Below are 15093 nucleotides of genomic sequence, written 5' to 3'. Positions count from 1 at the left end.
TTTATTTCTTGACAGACCAATTATTTTGTATGTGTACATAATTAAGGTTAAATTTTGGCAAAAATTATGATTGAATAAAAAATCTTCGATAGACACTTACCCAGGAATTGGAATACTTTTCTCCCATCTGTACCTCATTTCTTGGATAAATTCGAACCACAAATGTGAGAAAGATCTGATGCCTCCTAGTGACTGCAGAGCATGAACCAAAACAATCGACAGGCGCCAAATCAAAGAATCAGAATTACATGTTTTCAACCCTCTACATTCATGGTCCAAATCGAACACATTTTTTTCCAGATTTTTTTCCTAAAATTTTAAAGCAAACATCAACTTTTATACGACACGTATTATATTCTACTAAAAAGTTGTTATCCACGAACTACACAGTACTAATCAATTATTATAAATATTAGTCTTAACATATTTCATCAACACACAATAATAGTGTTAATGACAATCCAACTTTTGTACTAAGAATTTAAATGATCAAACTCGAGTCAGGTGTAGGTATGGTAGTCGCATTATAAATTGTGAAAAATTGTATTCTTTTGTCGACGTTACTGGAAATTTCACATCAAAAGAAAAATGTTACATTTTATTTGTCACAATTACGAAACGTGGTAACCAACTCCAACTACACTTGGGTCGAAGATGTGCATGCAACTGTAGGTAAATCTTTTACCCAGTTTTAGATGAATTTTAATAACTAGAAGTTCCAATTTGTGATGATGACAAATGATAAACAAAAATCTCCAGAATTAGCCTTTTAAAATGTTGCAGCTCAAAAGCATATAAAAACTGGTCTAATGGTATTAGATATAAGTTTCCTCACCCCTGAAATATAATCAAACAAATTCAGTTTTCTAAGAAAAAAAATACGTAATACCAGTCACAGTGTAAGAAAAAGAAAAAATACCGATCGACATGACGTACTAGCAATATGCAGAACCTAATTATTTTGCGAAAAGGAGACGACTGGGTTAATTTTTCACATTCTGGCATTCGTAGATTCAAAAAATTCGTTAAAAAACCTCAGAAATGTTACTTTTCAAGCCTTTTCTTGCGTTTTCTGGCGTTTCCGCCCCTCAATGGGCCCAAAAATACCAAGGAAACCATCAAATTTTAGATAAACACCATTTATCATGCAAAATATTGAGATGACGTCATCAGATTGGTGGTGATGATTAGAAAGGTTTTGATTAACTTCCTTCGGTCGTTCCGCAAACTTTCATACGCATACCTTAAATATACATTTTTCATACTTGTACTTGTACCATACATAGCTAGTATTCTTAATCATTTTTCACAATATACAACTATTGTTCCGATTTCAAATGGTAAGTTTCATCGAATCTTTTAAAAAATAATCAGAACGTAACTCTCAAAACTACACTTTTTTTATATTATTTTATTGATTGACGTTACCCAACAGGCCGGAAGCCCAATTACAGGGTAACGGGGGACATACACAACACCCAGAGCAGGGCCCCGGGAATCGAACCCATGACCCAAGGTGTAGCGGGCAAGCGCGATGCCACCTAACCCACCCGGGTCCACATGGCATGAGTATGTCATAGCAGTATTGTACTTATTAACTTATTATTGTACGGACGTTCAGTAGCCACCTTACCTGGCCATCGGGATTTATGTGCTAAATACTTCGGGTCGTGTCAATGAGTTTTCCCGCAGAAAATTTCGAGTAAATTGGACAGAATATTAGACTAGTATTTTATAAATACATTTGAGTTCATGTTATTGTACAGAACAAAATAATTACAGAATTACAACAAAACTAAATTATTATTAAATTCGCTACGAACTTGCCTTACTAAGTAAGATATGACAAATATGACACAATCAAGGTAACATTTAACAAAGGTCAAATAGTGTTTAATTCTGTAAGTTTCTTGTACCTCCAGCATCACTGGTTTTCGATACGTCTCTACCGGTCAGAACCCAGAAGTACTTGCTGGAATATTCCCGCAAATACCTCGGATTTTTTGTATAATTATCGATATCGGTTGGTATCATCGCTTGTCATTCTGTCACTAAGAAGTGGGTTGTCTACGCATTCGCATATCTTTATAACAAAGCGAAGTTTTTCTAAATTTTGAGCTAGAATACCCAGTTTAAGGTACCAGTTTAATTACATACGTCTTATTTTAGGAATACATAAAGTAAATAACGTGTGTAATGTAAAAAAGCCCATAAAAGCGAGAAAAAAATGTTCAGCGCCAAGTGACATTCGAACTCGCAATTCTCGATCATCGGGTCGGTCCTACCAACTTTCGCCTCTGGAAAATTATTTATACACTTTCATTTCCATCATTATACACCGTCAAAAAAATCCAATCAATAACAATTTTATTTTATATAGAAATCAAAACAAAATCTTGTGTACCACTCGTCCAGAACATGTTACTCGTATTGGCAAAAGCCTTGTGATAGGTATAATTAATTATTTTTAGGAATCGACCGATTCAGAAATTCGATTACAGAATTGTCGCAGCACCTGTACAGTTCCGGACAGAAAACTGGACCACTAGGTTTGACACACACTTCTAAATTTAAAAAATACTAGGGTTTAATTAGTGTTTTGTTTGACAAATGAATTTTGTCCCATTTTTCATATCAGGAGCGTACATTCAAATTGCTGTATTATGATATAAAAAAATTAACAACTAAAACTTTGTTATGTCAAACTGGTTCAGTTTTCAATGGCTGCGACTCCACTTCTCCACTTGACAAATCTTGGATGAAACATGTAACAAATTTTACTTTTCCTTCCGCTGTGTAAACAGACATTTTAATATAAAACTAACACGAGTGAATAAATAGTTTGACGTTTTGCAAATAATTATTTTATTCACAATCGGCCAATGAATGAAGAATTTTCAAACTGTTTAAAAATTAAAAACTAGGCTATTACATACATACTTATTTCTCTCTCAAGGGTGTATATGTCATTTCCACGCAAATGAAATGAATATTGGGGTTCCTCATGGGTCTGTCTTGGGACCACTAATATTTTTATTATACACAAATGATTTGCGAAAACATAGTGCTAAGTGTATAATACTTTTTGCAGATGACATCTCAGTAGCAATAACTGCTGACTGTGAAAGAGAGTTATATGTGCGTACAAAACAAGGTATTAAAGAATTTTTCTGGTGGTGTAAATATAACAAATTAGCTAACTGTTAATTACAATAAAATCAAATACGTTATCATATAACGTTATGTCCTGAGGGTAGGGTTAATTCCAGTGGAGTTCTAATAGCACAAAAACTAATCTTGCGTCTCAGCTTTAATCCCAAGCCGCTGGAATCTTGCAGACTACTTTTTAAACGGCACAAAATACTCCCTTTTCCATGCATCTGCATCTTTAAATTACCGTTCTTATAAAACAAAATATTCTCAAATTTGAAAAGCAATGTCATAACCACCCATATAATACTCGTATCTTAATACAGTCTTACATCGAACAACATTTTATAAGAAGACATGCTCATATTATTCTACAATCGACTTCCAACCGAAATCACAAATATTAATAAAATGTGTGCTTTCAAAAAAAAATTACGAGAGTTTCTCAGAAATAGAACTTATTACTCTGATTCTGTATTTGCGAATCGCTACAATGACTTTTAAATTTTGTATTGATTTTATTTACTATTGTTTGCTATTGTTTGTTAAACTAGTGAAAGTTTCATATGTATTCATATTGTACTTATGTAGTCCTATGTTTGTCACCTATTCAATCTGCATATTTCTTTTTACTTTCTGAGCGTAAGTTACGGAAATATATAGTAATCGAGTCCATTGGATGAATGGTCACATTTATGTTTTCTCGACGGTTCATGACTCCCAGAGTACGAGAAAAGTAGTCTCCCGTTTCGGTCCGTCTGTCTATTTGTCTGTCTGTCTGTCTGTCGTCTGTATTAATTATTATTGGACACGTAATATTCGAAACTACTAGACCGTATATTATTTAATTTTTGTATGTACTCGTATATTAGGTATGTCATGTAGATCGAAAACACTAATAACTAAAATTTGGTTAATCATTCCTACCAACAATGTGATGACGTCATTTCAAAGAATCCTATTTTAAAATGATTTAAATGTGCAATATACTCCTACACTTGTGACGTACGAATCTGCTTTGAATTTTTTTCCCTAAACAGCCAAATGTTCATAAAAAAATTAACACACTATAACATTTTGCCACTAACATAAAATATCGACGTACCACGTGGCCTAGTCAGTTACACATTGACACGCGGATAGACGTGTCGCACGTTCGATGCCAATAATAATATTCAGAACATTTTGTTCGATTGTGGCTAAATTATTCATTTTAGTCCTCTGTTTTGAGGCAACAAACTCATCCAAATCAAACAAATTTCTACGTGGCATTCTTCAGATATATAAACATAAACACTTGAAGTTAAAGCTTGTTTATATATTTTATCTTGTCCGTAGTTGTGCGACGTCCCCTTGCAATCTGCCATCCTCACGGCGCAGGGGCTACGAAGGTGTTATTTATGCCGCTGATTTTTACTCTATAGAAATTATCACAAAACAAACATTCCAAAATCTAATTTTATAATTTTTCCAAGAAGATTTGTTGGACTTGTACTTCAAACGCGAGGGAAGTTCTGTCGAAATAAACCTTGACCACTTTTTTTCCTTGACAATTATCAATTATCATGCAATATATGTATTATTCAGAGAAATAAAGTTATTATTATAATTATTTTAGGACCTACCACTGACCCAGAAATAACCGGCATTCAGGCAAGACTTCTATTCATTTAATATTATTATTAATATTATGCTATAATTATTCTATTCTGCGCGATAAATAAACTGAAATTGATTCATAAAATACCTTACTAGTTCATAAATATATACACTTGTGAATTCCTTAAATCATTCAAGAAATGAAAATTATCAAGAAGCGAATTTTTTACTACAACCTTTTCATAATAATGTTGCGATGTAAACTGCAATTATCAGTTTTTATTAATTTATAAACTTACATTTATTAAGTAACTGTGATGTAAAAAACGCTTCTTTGAAACTTTCAACACGTGTTAGATTTCGGCCACTAGACGCCCCCATTAAATAATGCAAATGTAGATAAAAAAATAGTATGCCCATGCTCAAGTGGTTTTAAAATAAATATTCAAAAGTTGACTAAATAATGTGTACTTGTAGAGTAATTAATCCCTTTCAACGACTTTTGTTAGTGAAAGATTTGTTCACATATGAAGAATATGCTATAATGGAATTCAAACTTTTTTCAATGTACCTATTTCACAATTATTACACAAAATGCATAAATTTGAATATACCCCTCTGCTAAAATGTATAAAAATCGACTTAACTTACTTTTGGAGATAGATCCTTTGTTTCCTTGTACAAATGTGGTGAATCTTCTTCAGCATCAGGAAACAAAAAGTACAATATTGGAACCAACACCTCTTCTGACAAAGGAGCTATACCCTTTCTGTGACTTTTTGTCAAAGAATTTCTAGCAGCTCTTGAAAGGAGTGTTGAAATAGCGGGAACTTTCGTCTCCGTTAATAAATCTAATGGATTATTAATATCTGATGATACAGGTGCTGCAAAATCTCCTAACACGTCATAGATTGCGGAATTGTTGTTCAGTAAATGTAAAACTTCAGTAAGACATTCTCCCAGTAAACAAATAGGTTGTTCTGCTGTTGAAATTAAAACTGTCCATTTTGCCGCCAACATTGGGTCAAAGTCGCTATAACTCTCACTGTCTCGAACAGCCCTGTGATTTAAATGGGACCATGAAGTTTTAACAATTAGTGACTCAACAGGATCAATTGTAACCCCAAATGGCAAGTTACAAATATAATTTCCATCAAAGTGATCATTCTCAAAATTTGCATAATCTTGTTTCCACACATATGTTCCAAAATCATGTAGAACATACGACGATTGAAGGGAAACTATTATAGTTGTCATCATAGTTGGGGATAATATTTTAGATTTAAATAATTCTAGTAATCCTGACAAATATTGGCATAACCTTGGACAAGTTTTTAAATGCACCATTTCTAAATTTGTGCGTACCGTATCTGATTCATAAACTCCTAAATAACAATTTTGCCACTTTTCCCTAATTTGGACGAAGATGGGAACCTCACATTTTAAATTGGCAGATGCAACATAAACTGAACTCAGCAAAACTTTTATACGACTTTCAGAAGTAATACCAACATTTCCAGCGGGCCCTAATACTATGTATTCATTAAGCCCATACCATCTGCTTAAGCAAGAGTGTTCCACAACATTTTTTGGATCATGCAACTCAAAGTCGTAATAGTTGTCAAATGGATTTTTCGTATTACTGGGATCTGCAGCTTCATTGTTTTCTTTAATATGCCGTTTTCTATGAAGTGACAAATTAAAATCGAAATCTACAAAGGACAGACTTTCACTCTTAATAAACCACTCCGGAGATAAATCGCATTCTGTTTGTTCATCTTTCAAATCCTCTGTTTTCCATTGATTGATTATTTCTTCAACACGTGCAATAAATATTTCCCATTCTGATGCAGTTGTAAAATCTTGATGATAAAACTCAGATTCATCAATTTCTTCATTCATTGTTTTAAAAAATGCAAACTGGTGATCTTATAAAAACATAACCTAAAAACTAAATGACAATCAGCTGTTAATGACGTCAAAATAGTTTACCGTGTTGGTTCGTGGTTAAAGTAACGTGACCGGTTACTTTATGCTCAGACTCCTGTTTCATTTAAAAAACATTTTAAAATAGTTATTTATTATATAAGACGATAAAGCGTTTCCTTTAACTATTGAGTGAAAGATGTTAATTCTCGAGTGACGATAGTTATAATAAAGGAATTATTTTTCAGGAGAAGTTAATTTCTCTTTACCATTGTGTATAATATTTAATTTTTTTCTATAGCAGACTGTAAAAACAATACGAAAAATGTTTAGAAATTTAAATGTCAAGCTCTATTTTCAATGTAGTAGTAGGTATAGGTTACTGTAGAGCTTGTATACCACGGAGGTAGAAGAGAGTCTCTTCTACCTCCGTGTTGTATATATATAAACTTTTCAGTTTTACAAAAGTAGATGCAGCAAAAATATATGGAAACCCATTTGAAGAAGAAAAATTGCCGTCGGACGTAGAACAAAAAGCGTTAGAAGCAATAGGTAAAAATCGCGGGCGATTTACAAAAAAGGATACCAGACTTTTGAAAAAGAAAGACTGAGACGAATATCAGTGACATTAGTGAAAATGTGCTTCTATTATTATTAATAGACAATAATGATGTACTTGACAGAAATAAATTACTTTTTCACATACGTGCTTCTAAGTGCCTATTTTTGAAATATTTTCGGGCAAAAAAGTGGCACTTCTCAGCCTGTAATTTACCTCTCTGTCTGTGACAACTATAACTCCAATAAATAAAACACAAGGTAACTTTAAGCTAATTTTATTTTATTTTATCGGCTCCATAAAGTTGATGCCTTGAGATTTTCAAATAATTCAAAAAGTAACCCATAGCCAGTGCCTCATTGACTCCCGTCTTCTTCACACTTCACTCCAAAAGCGTTTCATATTCACTAAGGTAGTTACGTTTCGATTTTTCGGGTAGCAGACCTGCCTCAACTAGCTGCGCTTGTTTCGTGATATCCTCAGGCGCAAATTGTCGCAAATAAGTTCAATTTCGTCTCGGATTTGGTCAAACGTATTTCCCCTATTTTCCATTTTTAATGCACAACTTTTAACTTTTTTGAAATAAAAATGTATGTACTAATATCATCTTATAGCATCCATAACCAGTCCATACGATCTAAAGGATAATTGTTTTTTTTTATTTTATTCTACAATTTTCAAAAAAATGTAATTAGAAGTACTTACTAGTGAAAAACAATTGTGTCCACCACGACAAAAAAGCTTCGCTGTCACTCGGCTACCCCTCGTACGCAAAACTTCCCGACTAGGCAGCGACGCTCACTTTTCGTCCTTGATAAACAAGTAATTATTATCTGCCCTTGCTGTTAAAGCGTTACTTTATCTACCCCTGCGACGAAAGTGCTACTTATAGCCTTTTATTTTGAGTCGACCAAAAGACTTTTTAACATCTGCTATAGAAAAATTTAATTTATTGACCATATTTTTACTACCCTAGCGTAAACTAATGAAATATTGCAATAGAGTCCATCCGAAAATATTTTCTCGACGTTTCATGACCCCTGCAAGGCTACAAAAAAAAATGGTCTCCCCCTTACGTCTGTCGGTCGTCCCCCATCTCCATCTGTGTCAATTTTTATTAGACAAATAGTCTTCACAACTACACGACCGATTATCGTAAAATTTTGTATGTACATATTTTAGAAATATCGTGTAAATGGTAAAACGCTAACCAAAATTTGCCTAGTCATTCCCACCAACAATGGGATGAAGCCATCCCTAAAATTTACAACAGTAAATCTTACCTGCATTTTATAACATAAGCAGTGAGTATAGATGTTAAATACATAGTCACTGACATAAGATGATTTTGTTAATTGTAGTTTATTAAAACGTTCATATTCTTTAGAATTATATAGTTGCACTAGATGACTCCAAAAAATTCATGATTGAGACAATCAATTTCATTGATCAAATCAAGAACGGTTCACCCTATTTTCCCGGAAATTTGAGTATGTACAGGGTGTTTATTTTATTTTTCACGCCTGAATACTTTCCTGCATGCAACACATTATACATATCATAAACAACTTCGATCAGTTTAATTAATCTTTTTAAATTAGCAACAGCGCAAAAATCATACTATATCATAATAACAACAAAGACGCCAAGCAACTAATAATGGCAAAATTAAAAAAAAAATAGAACGTAATTTATTCGATCCTTAAACGAATATAAATAAAATAATATAAATAAATAGGTTTTCTATGATAAGTACTCAAACTACCCCCCTTTATTATTATTAACACAGCGCTAACTGCGTATTTATAAAAAATTTAAGACGAAGTCGTTTAAGGAAAGTAAAATGTGTTGCCTATTCGGGCTTATCCAGGCTGAAGAAATGAAATTATCACGCTGCATAGTTATTATTAGTATTACAATTCTACTATTCAAATTGATACATGTCCACACATATCTTTATTTTAAATATAATTGTCGGGATTATCATAAAAAAAATCACAAAATTTAATTTTTCGAAGAATTATGATTAATACAAAATATACATTTTTTCAGATTCAGTTCATCTACCATAATCTTTAAATCATATTTTTTAATTGTGTTGTTATGTTGTTAACCAACAACTGATAAATGTAAAAGTAGGTATTAAAGTCGTGAAAGTATTCCTATTCAAAACATTTAAGTATAATAAACTGTGACGTTTTTTTAGTGACCAAAAGTATGTGCTTTCTTGAATGTTACAAATAACTTGTTATGGTAACATGTACTATAGTTATCAATGCAAATTGCAGAAGTTCAAAATTAATTGAATAATTTATAAGTTCTATTCTTTAATTGCATATTAATTTTTAACACAACTCTAAATCATCAATACTACTGTCATCATCTTCACTATCACTATCATCTACAACGGAATTAACATTGATAAATGATGTGATTTGTTTCACAATTCTCCAGAATCGTTTCCATTATTTGCCATGCCGAATCAAAATTTTTCCATGTGCTTAATATATTATTTCCCCAGTGTATTTTGGGAACTTGGTTTATTATATTGTCCCAAGCTTTCAGTAACATCAACTAGAGAAGCATTTCAATTGCATTAAAATGACAGTGGCATGGCGGAAGTGTTAGGACACAATGTCCATGTTCTTGAGCATAGTGATCTAAGTGATCTAAGTAACACAATTTTTCTATTGTGTCTATTGCGCACAATATTCCAAATCTGAACTTTCATCGCTATTTCAGGATAATCTATCTTTTTTTGTTTAAGCAGGCCACCATTTTTTTCTTTGTCCAACGCTTTCGAGGAATTTCTTACTACAACTAAAGCGGAAATGTAAGCATAGTGTACTTATCACAACTAAAATAAAGACCATTAAGTCTACGGTGGTAAGTTGCATTATCCATTATAATAATAAGAGACGCTTCCGGAAGATTGGATATTAATTGCTTTTTAAACCACTTTTCAAAATTTTCCTAGTTCATGTTATCATGATAATCGCCTTCAGTAAACTCGTGATTATTGTCAGTGTGAACTGCCGTATATCTACATCCTTCTCCTGTTTTTTTATTAATTACAGTTTGTGTTGAATCGTCTTGCCATTTTTTTAATATATACTACCTTTACTAAATATCCATGCTTCATCTAGAAAAAGGGGTTTGTATAATTTTATTTTTTGTGGTGCTAATACTCACGCAAAAATTTTGTTCTTCTTAGCTTAATGGATGGTCTTTCCATTAGAAACAATCGATTATTATGTTTATAAAATTTAAAATCTACTTTTCTAATCCATGTGTTTAGTTTAGTGTACTGGGTCTAACCTGGACCCGGTATCTCTTTCATGGAGCGACTTAATTGTTGCGTGTTCGTTTGATGCACATTTTATACACAATTTCCCCGACTGACATTCAGCATTTACTTCAGTTTTTATTTTTTTAATTATAGTGAACATATTCTTTTTGTACTCCGTATCACTTGAACTTATATTCTTTGTAAATTATATAAAGATTTTCAAGAAATTTTTAACATTTCGGCCGCCAGTTTTTTTTTTTTTTATTGCACACACTTCTTTCTAGATAATCCAACACATTTAATATTACTTGTTTTGCTTGATCACTAAATAATTTCATTGTTCAGAATTAAGTAAATAGAGTAGTAAAACGTTATATCAACAAATAATTCTGATGACAAATTTCAAAATTTGACATAAAATTTCTATCACACTCAAAATTTGGTAATTTTTTGTCCAACACAAAGTGCATAAGATAGAAAGAGAATAATTTTACCTGGGGTATTTCCACTATTATATTATAACATTTGTGACATTAATTAATAGCACTAAAATAACTCAAACAAAAATTGAAAAGGAGGTTATTTTGTCGAAAAAACATTCTTTTCTGAAACGGGATAGTTTATTATTTTATACTATTGTCGATTATTTCTAAGTTTGTTTGTATTAAATTATTTCAAGTATCATCTTTCATCTGTAACACAGAATGGAAACAGGTAAACGTTAGAAAATATATATTTATAAAAGATAATAGCGAGTAAGGCCATTATCTTGCATCAACTTACTCACTTTGATTTGAAGTAGGTAACGAGAAGACAAAAGCGTGCGTGACACGTATGAAGTGTCAACCAACACATAATTTGCATTACTTCAATTCAAAGGTCCGTTTGAAACGACAATAAACTTAAAACTAACTTTCGGATGAATGCGAACATGTCGAAGACAAAAAGTCAAGTCCAATTAGCAACATATGTTCGATTTATATGTATATCTTAAACACACAGTAAAAATTGCAAAACATCGTACTTTATTCTGATATCTTCATTTTAACTGAATCATAAACCAGTGAAAGAATAATAAAATTCCGATGGAAAATGAAAGCGGAAACCAGCCTGCTTTGATCCAAGCCCACAAAGTTAATCTAAAAAAAAATTAACATATTACTTCTATACATATATACACATTACACAAAGTAATATGGAGCTTTTGAAAGACATTATTGGATGAAAAAATAAATAAGCATATAAAAATAACGTATTTTTAACTTTCATTAAACATTTATTTAAAAAACTGGTTCGAACTCAACACAAATTTATTGCCAGTTAGCTTGGATCCTGTGCCCTATCTCGGCGATCAACAAAAAACTTCATGTTTGCTGTCGATCGTCAAGTTTTTTTTTTTAATTTACGACTCCATCTGTTTTGTATAAAACTGAGATTTAGATGCCTATAATCTAGGACTGTTTTTCAAGAAAAATAGAAAACCTTATTTGGAAAGCGTCTTTTACTTAAATATATACAAATTTTTGTTACTCAGTTATTCAAATTCACGTATGAAACTCATATCCTACATCGTAAAAACTGATTCATCAGCCGGTATATACAAACCATAATAGTTTCAAGAAATAAACACAAATTTTTCAAACTTAAAGTCGATTCATCTTACTACGTTGTGTCCTAGGAAAATAATGAATCACACAAGTTAAAATAATGCGCCACGGTGCTCTAGTTAAATCTTTGTCGTATTCTTATTATAATGTCTCAATTCACAGCGCCTTGTTAAAGGTGGTGCTACCGGTATGTTACACTTACTCGTATGGTTCATCAGATTCGTAGAAAGGAGTTGTTTCAATAAGCCCAGACTGAATTATAAGCACATTATTTAAAGGAACGTGATTGCTATCTGTTTTGAGATGTTCAATTCTATGAACGATGTCTTGACCATTCAGCACCTAAAAAGCAGACTCAAAAATAATATTATTTGTGGATTTTGTTTATTTTATGAATTATGATACTAAAATAATTAGAAGGCACCTTACTACGAACCAGTGAAATAAATTAACAACATCAAAATTTTACAAGACTACTTATTATATTTACCTAGATGAATAGAATGTCTAGGATTTTAGATAGGAGGTATTGTCATATCACCGAAAACCAGGGCCGCCTTTCAATATCATACTTTTCGTAACTTTATTATTCTGAACAACATTAATGGATAAAATTGAAGAAGACAAACTAGCGGTTTTTCAAAAATTTTAACTCGGCAGTTTTTCACAGTGATTTTACTAATTTGAAAATAAAACAAAAACAAAACTAATTGGAAATGCAACTGTTTGCTAATTCATGTTCACTAGTTCATACATTTAAAACAATTTATACATAGTACACGTATTTCTCTGGAAACTTATTACAATCCATAAAAAATTGTGCACTCCTTTTTTTTTGCCTGAAAAATGGTTCACTATACTAAATTATAAATAAATGAAATAAAATTATATCATTACTTCCGGAGCGTAAGCTAAGGAAGTCCATCGGGAGACTTGAAAATTTCATGTTTTCTCGACGTCCTTGGACCATTTTTTTTTGCATGCTGTGTGACTAATATTATCTATATTTATGACGATATCACAAATTTTTGTTATGGAAAAATTCACTTGAAACATGCGCATAGCATGCTCCTTTTTCGGCCCGTTGTGATCCATTGTACCTTAATTAATAAAATTTGTCCTCTCGTATTTTTTGAGGAGACAAAAACAATCAAATTTCATTTCATTTTAACGCAGACGGTTATCATCGAAACGTACTTATAGGGAATTCTTTCGAAATATGTATAAACATAAACGGCCGAGAGACACCGAGAAAACATGTTTTCCCGCTGGTTTTTTGTTTGAAATATATTACATTTTGCCTCTACATGTGCGCTCCACGCTCTGTTGCAATTTGTTTAGAATTGCTTATACCTACAGGACATTGATTACACGGTGCCTCAAAAAAACTAATGAAAGCCTCAATTTTAGTAATTTTTCGAAAAAGTTGGATACGTATTGTACGTCAGGAGAGAAGTTCTGTTGAAAAAGCCTTTGACCAATTTTTTAATACTGAATCATTCTCTAGTTACCCTAGTTACAAAAATGGCTCCAATTTTCGAGTGTGTAAATAATTATTTAGGCTTTACCAAATCGAAAATTTGAACCATGTTTGTTAATCTACTGTTTTCTAGGTGCACACATATCTATTTTATTAAAAGATGTTCTTTACTACCTTTCCAAAAGCCACATGATTTTCGTCCAGCCATGGTGTGCTCATGGTAGTTATAAAAAACTGGCATCCATTCGTATTATGTCCTACAGAGTAAAAAAAAAAAACTGTTAAATACAATTGTTATTGAAGTCTAGATTTAATTATTGATGGTGAATTAATCTGCTCTAAGTTTCTGATTGTTCAGAAGAATTTTGAAAAATGTGGCAATGAAAAATGTTGAATCAAGCAAAGAGATGAATTTTTATTTATTAGGGAAACAAATAAAAGATCTGTTTATGTGGATTGTGCACTACATTAACATAAATGTGCGAAAGGTACGACTAACCTCCGTTGGCCATGCCGACAATTCCTGGTCCATTGAACTTTATCACAAAATTTTCATCGTCAAAAAATTTCCCGTAAATACTAATTGTACCTGTCCCGTTGTTGTACACTATGTCTCCTCCTTAAACACGATCTCAGTAGTTATTAATATTTTTTAAAACGAAACTTACACAGAAATTTATGTTACACCTGTTCCTTACCTTGAATTAAAAATCTTTCAACAACCCTGTGAAATTTTGATCCTTCATACGTTACACCATTTATCCCGTCAGTTGCAATTTTTTTAAAGTTCAGTGCAGTTTTGGGAACAACTTCGCCGAAAAGTCCTATTACTACTTTGCCTAAGTACTTTCCGTCACTTTCTATGTCAAAGTATATTCGATCGGTTACCTTGTGAAAGTCACACTAAAAATGCGAATATGTTTTAAATTGTGTTTAAATTTAAAATATTGTAGCAACTGAATACCTTACTCTCCCTAATTAAACCTGTAGTTAAACCAAAAATTGGTATTAACCACAACTGTGCTGTCTGCATGATAAATTAGAATTTGCAGGCTAGCGTACTCGATACACGGATTCAACAAAGTACTTAATTTGATTAAAGTTTGTGGATTTAAGTTACGATCGAACATGCGTGTTTCTAGTCATACAGGGATTATTTTTTATCAAATTATGGTTAGATAAACAGTTTCATATAAACTAGAATATTTATCTAGTGAAATTATGCAATTTTGAAATCAAAGCAATTACCCTGAAGTAAAGCTTGCCAATATTATTTCCTTAAATTATTATTTGTTACGGTCAGACAACCGATTGAAAGAACGTGCGAATTATTCCGTGATCAGTCTGTCATCATAACTCATAAGCTAACATACATAATAATATTTCAATACCTTTAATTTGTGTTTGGAAATTTATTACTTCCAAAGTCTACGTTCAGTTTAATTTTGAGAGTAATGTCGGGAAAAAAAGACTACGTAATTAT

At 32.0% G+C, this 15093-nt stretch overlaps 2 protein-coding genes across 2 annotated transcripts in view; both read right to left on the bottom strand.

Moving 5' to 3' along the window:
* LOC135121993 (rab3 GTPase-activating protein catalytic subunit) overlaps positions 1-6685 on the bottom strand; it is a 35115-nt gene extending 28430 nt beyond the window's left edge. The window contains exons 1-2 of the mRNA XM_064046249.1: positions 5401-6685; positions 101-309 (exon numbers count right to left, since the gene is read on the bottom strand). Of these exons, the coding sequence (XP_063902319.1) occupies positions 101-309; positions 5401-6651 (1460 nt within the window). The 5' untranslated portion in view covers positions 6652-6685. The remainder of the gene's footprint in view (positions 1-100; positions 310-5400) is intronic.
* Positions 6686-11562: 4877 nt separating this feature from the next.
* LOC135146266 (uncharacterized) lies at positions 11563-14644 on the bottom strand. Its single transcript, XM_064078431.1, has 6 exons — positions 14575-14644; positions 14309-14513; positions 14110-14229; positions 13785-13867; positions 12333-12472; positions 11563-11662 (listed from the first exon to the last, which is right to left on the bottom strand). Exons 1-6 carry the CDS (start codon positions 14641-14643, stop codon positions 11563-11565), a joined length of 717 nt encoding a protein of 238 aa, XP_063934501.1. The 5' UTR covers position 14644.
* Between the last annotated feature and the right edge of the window lie 449 nt (positions 14645-15093).

This window comes from Zophobas morio, unplaced genomic scaffold, assembly GCF_036711695.1.
Source record: "Zophobas morio isolate AGI-343-1 ecotype UQ-CSIRO unplaced genomic scaffold, CSIRO_AGI_Zmor_V1 ptg000005l, whole genome shotgun sequence".
NCBI lineage: Eukaryota > Metazoa > Arthropoda > Insecta > Coleoptera > Tenebrionidae > Zophobas > Zophobas morio.
The sequence above is the reverse complement of the archived record's forward strand: the minus strand, read 5'-3'. Positions and strand labels throughout refer to the sequence as shown.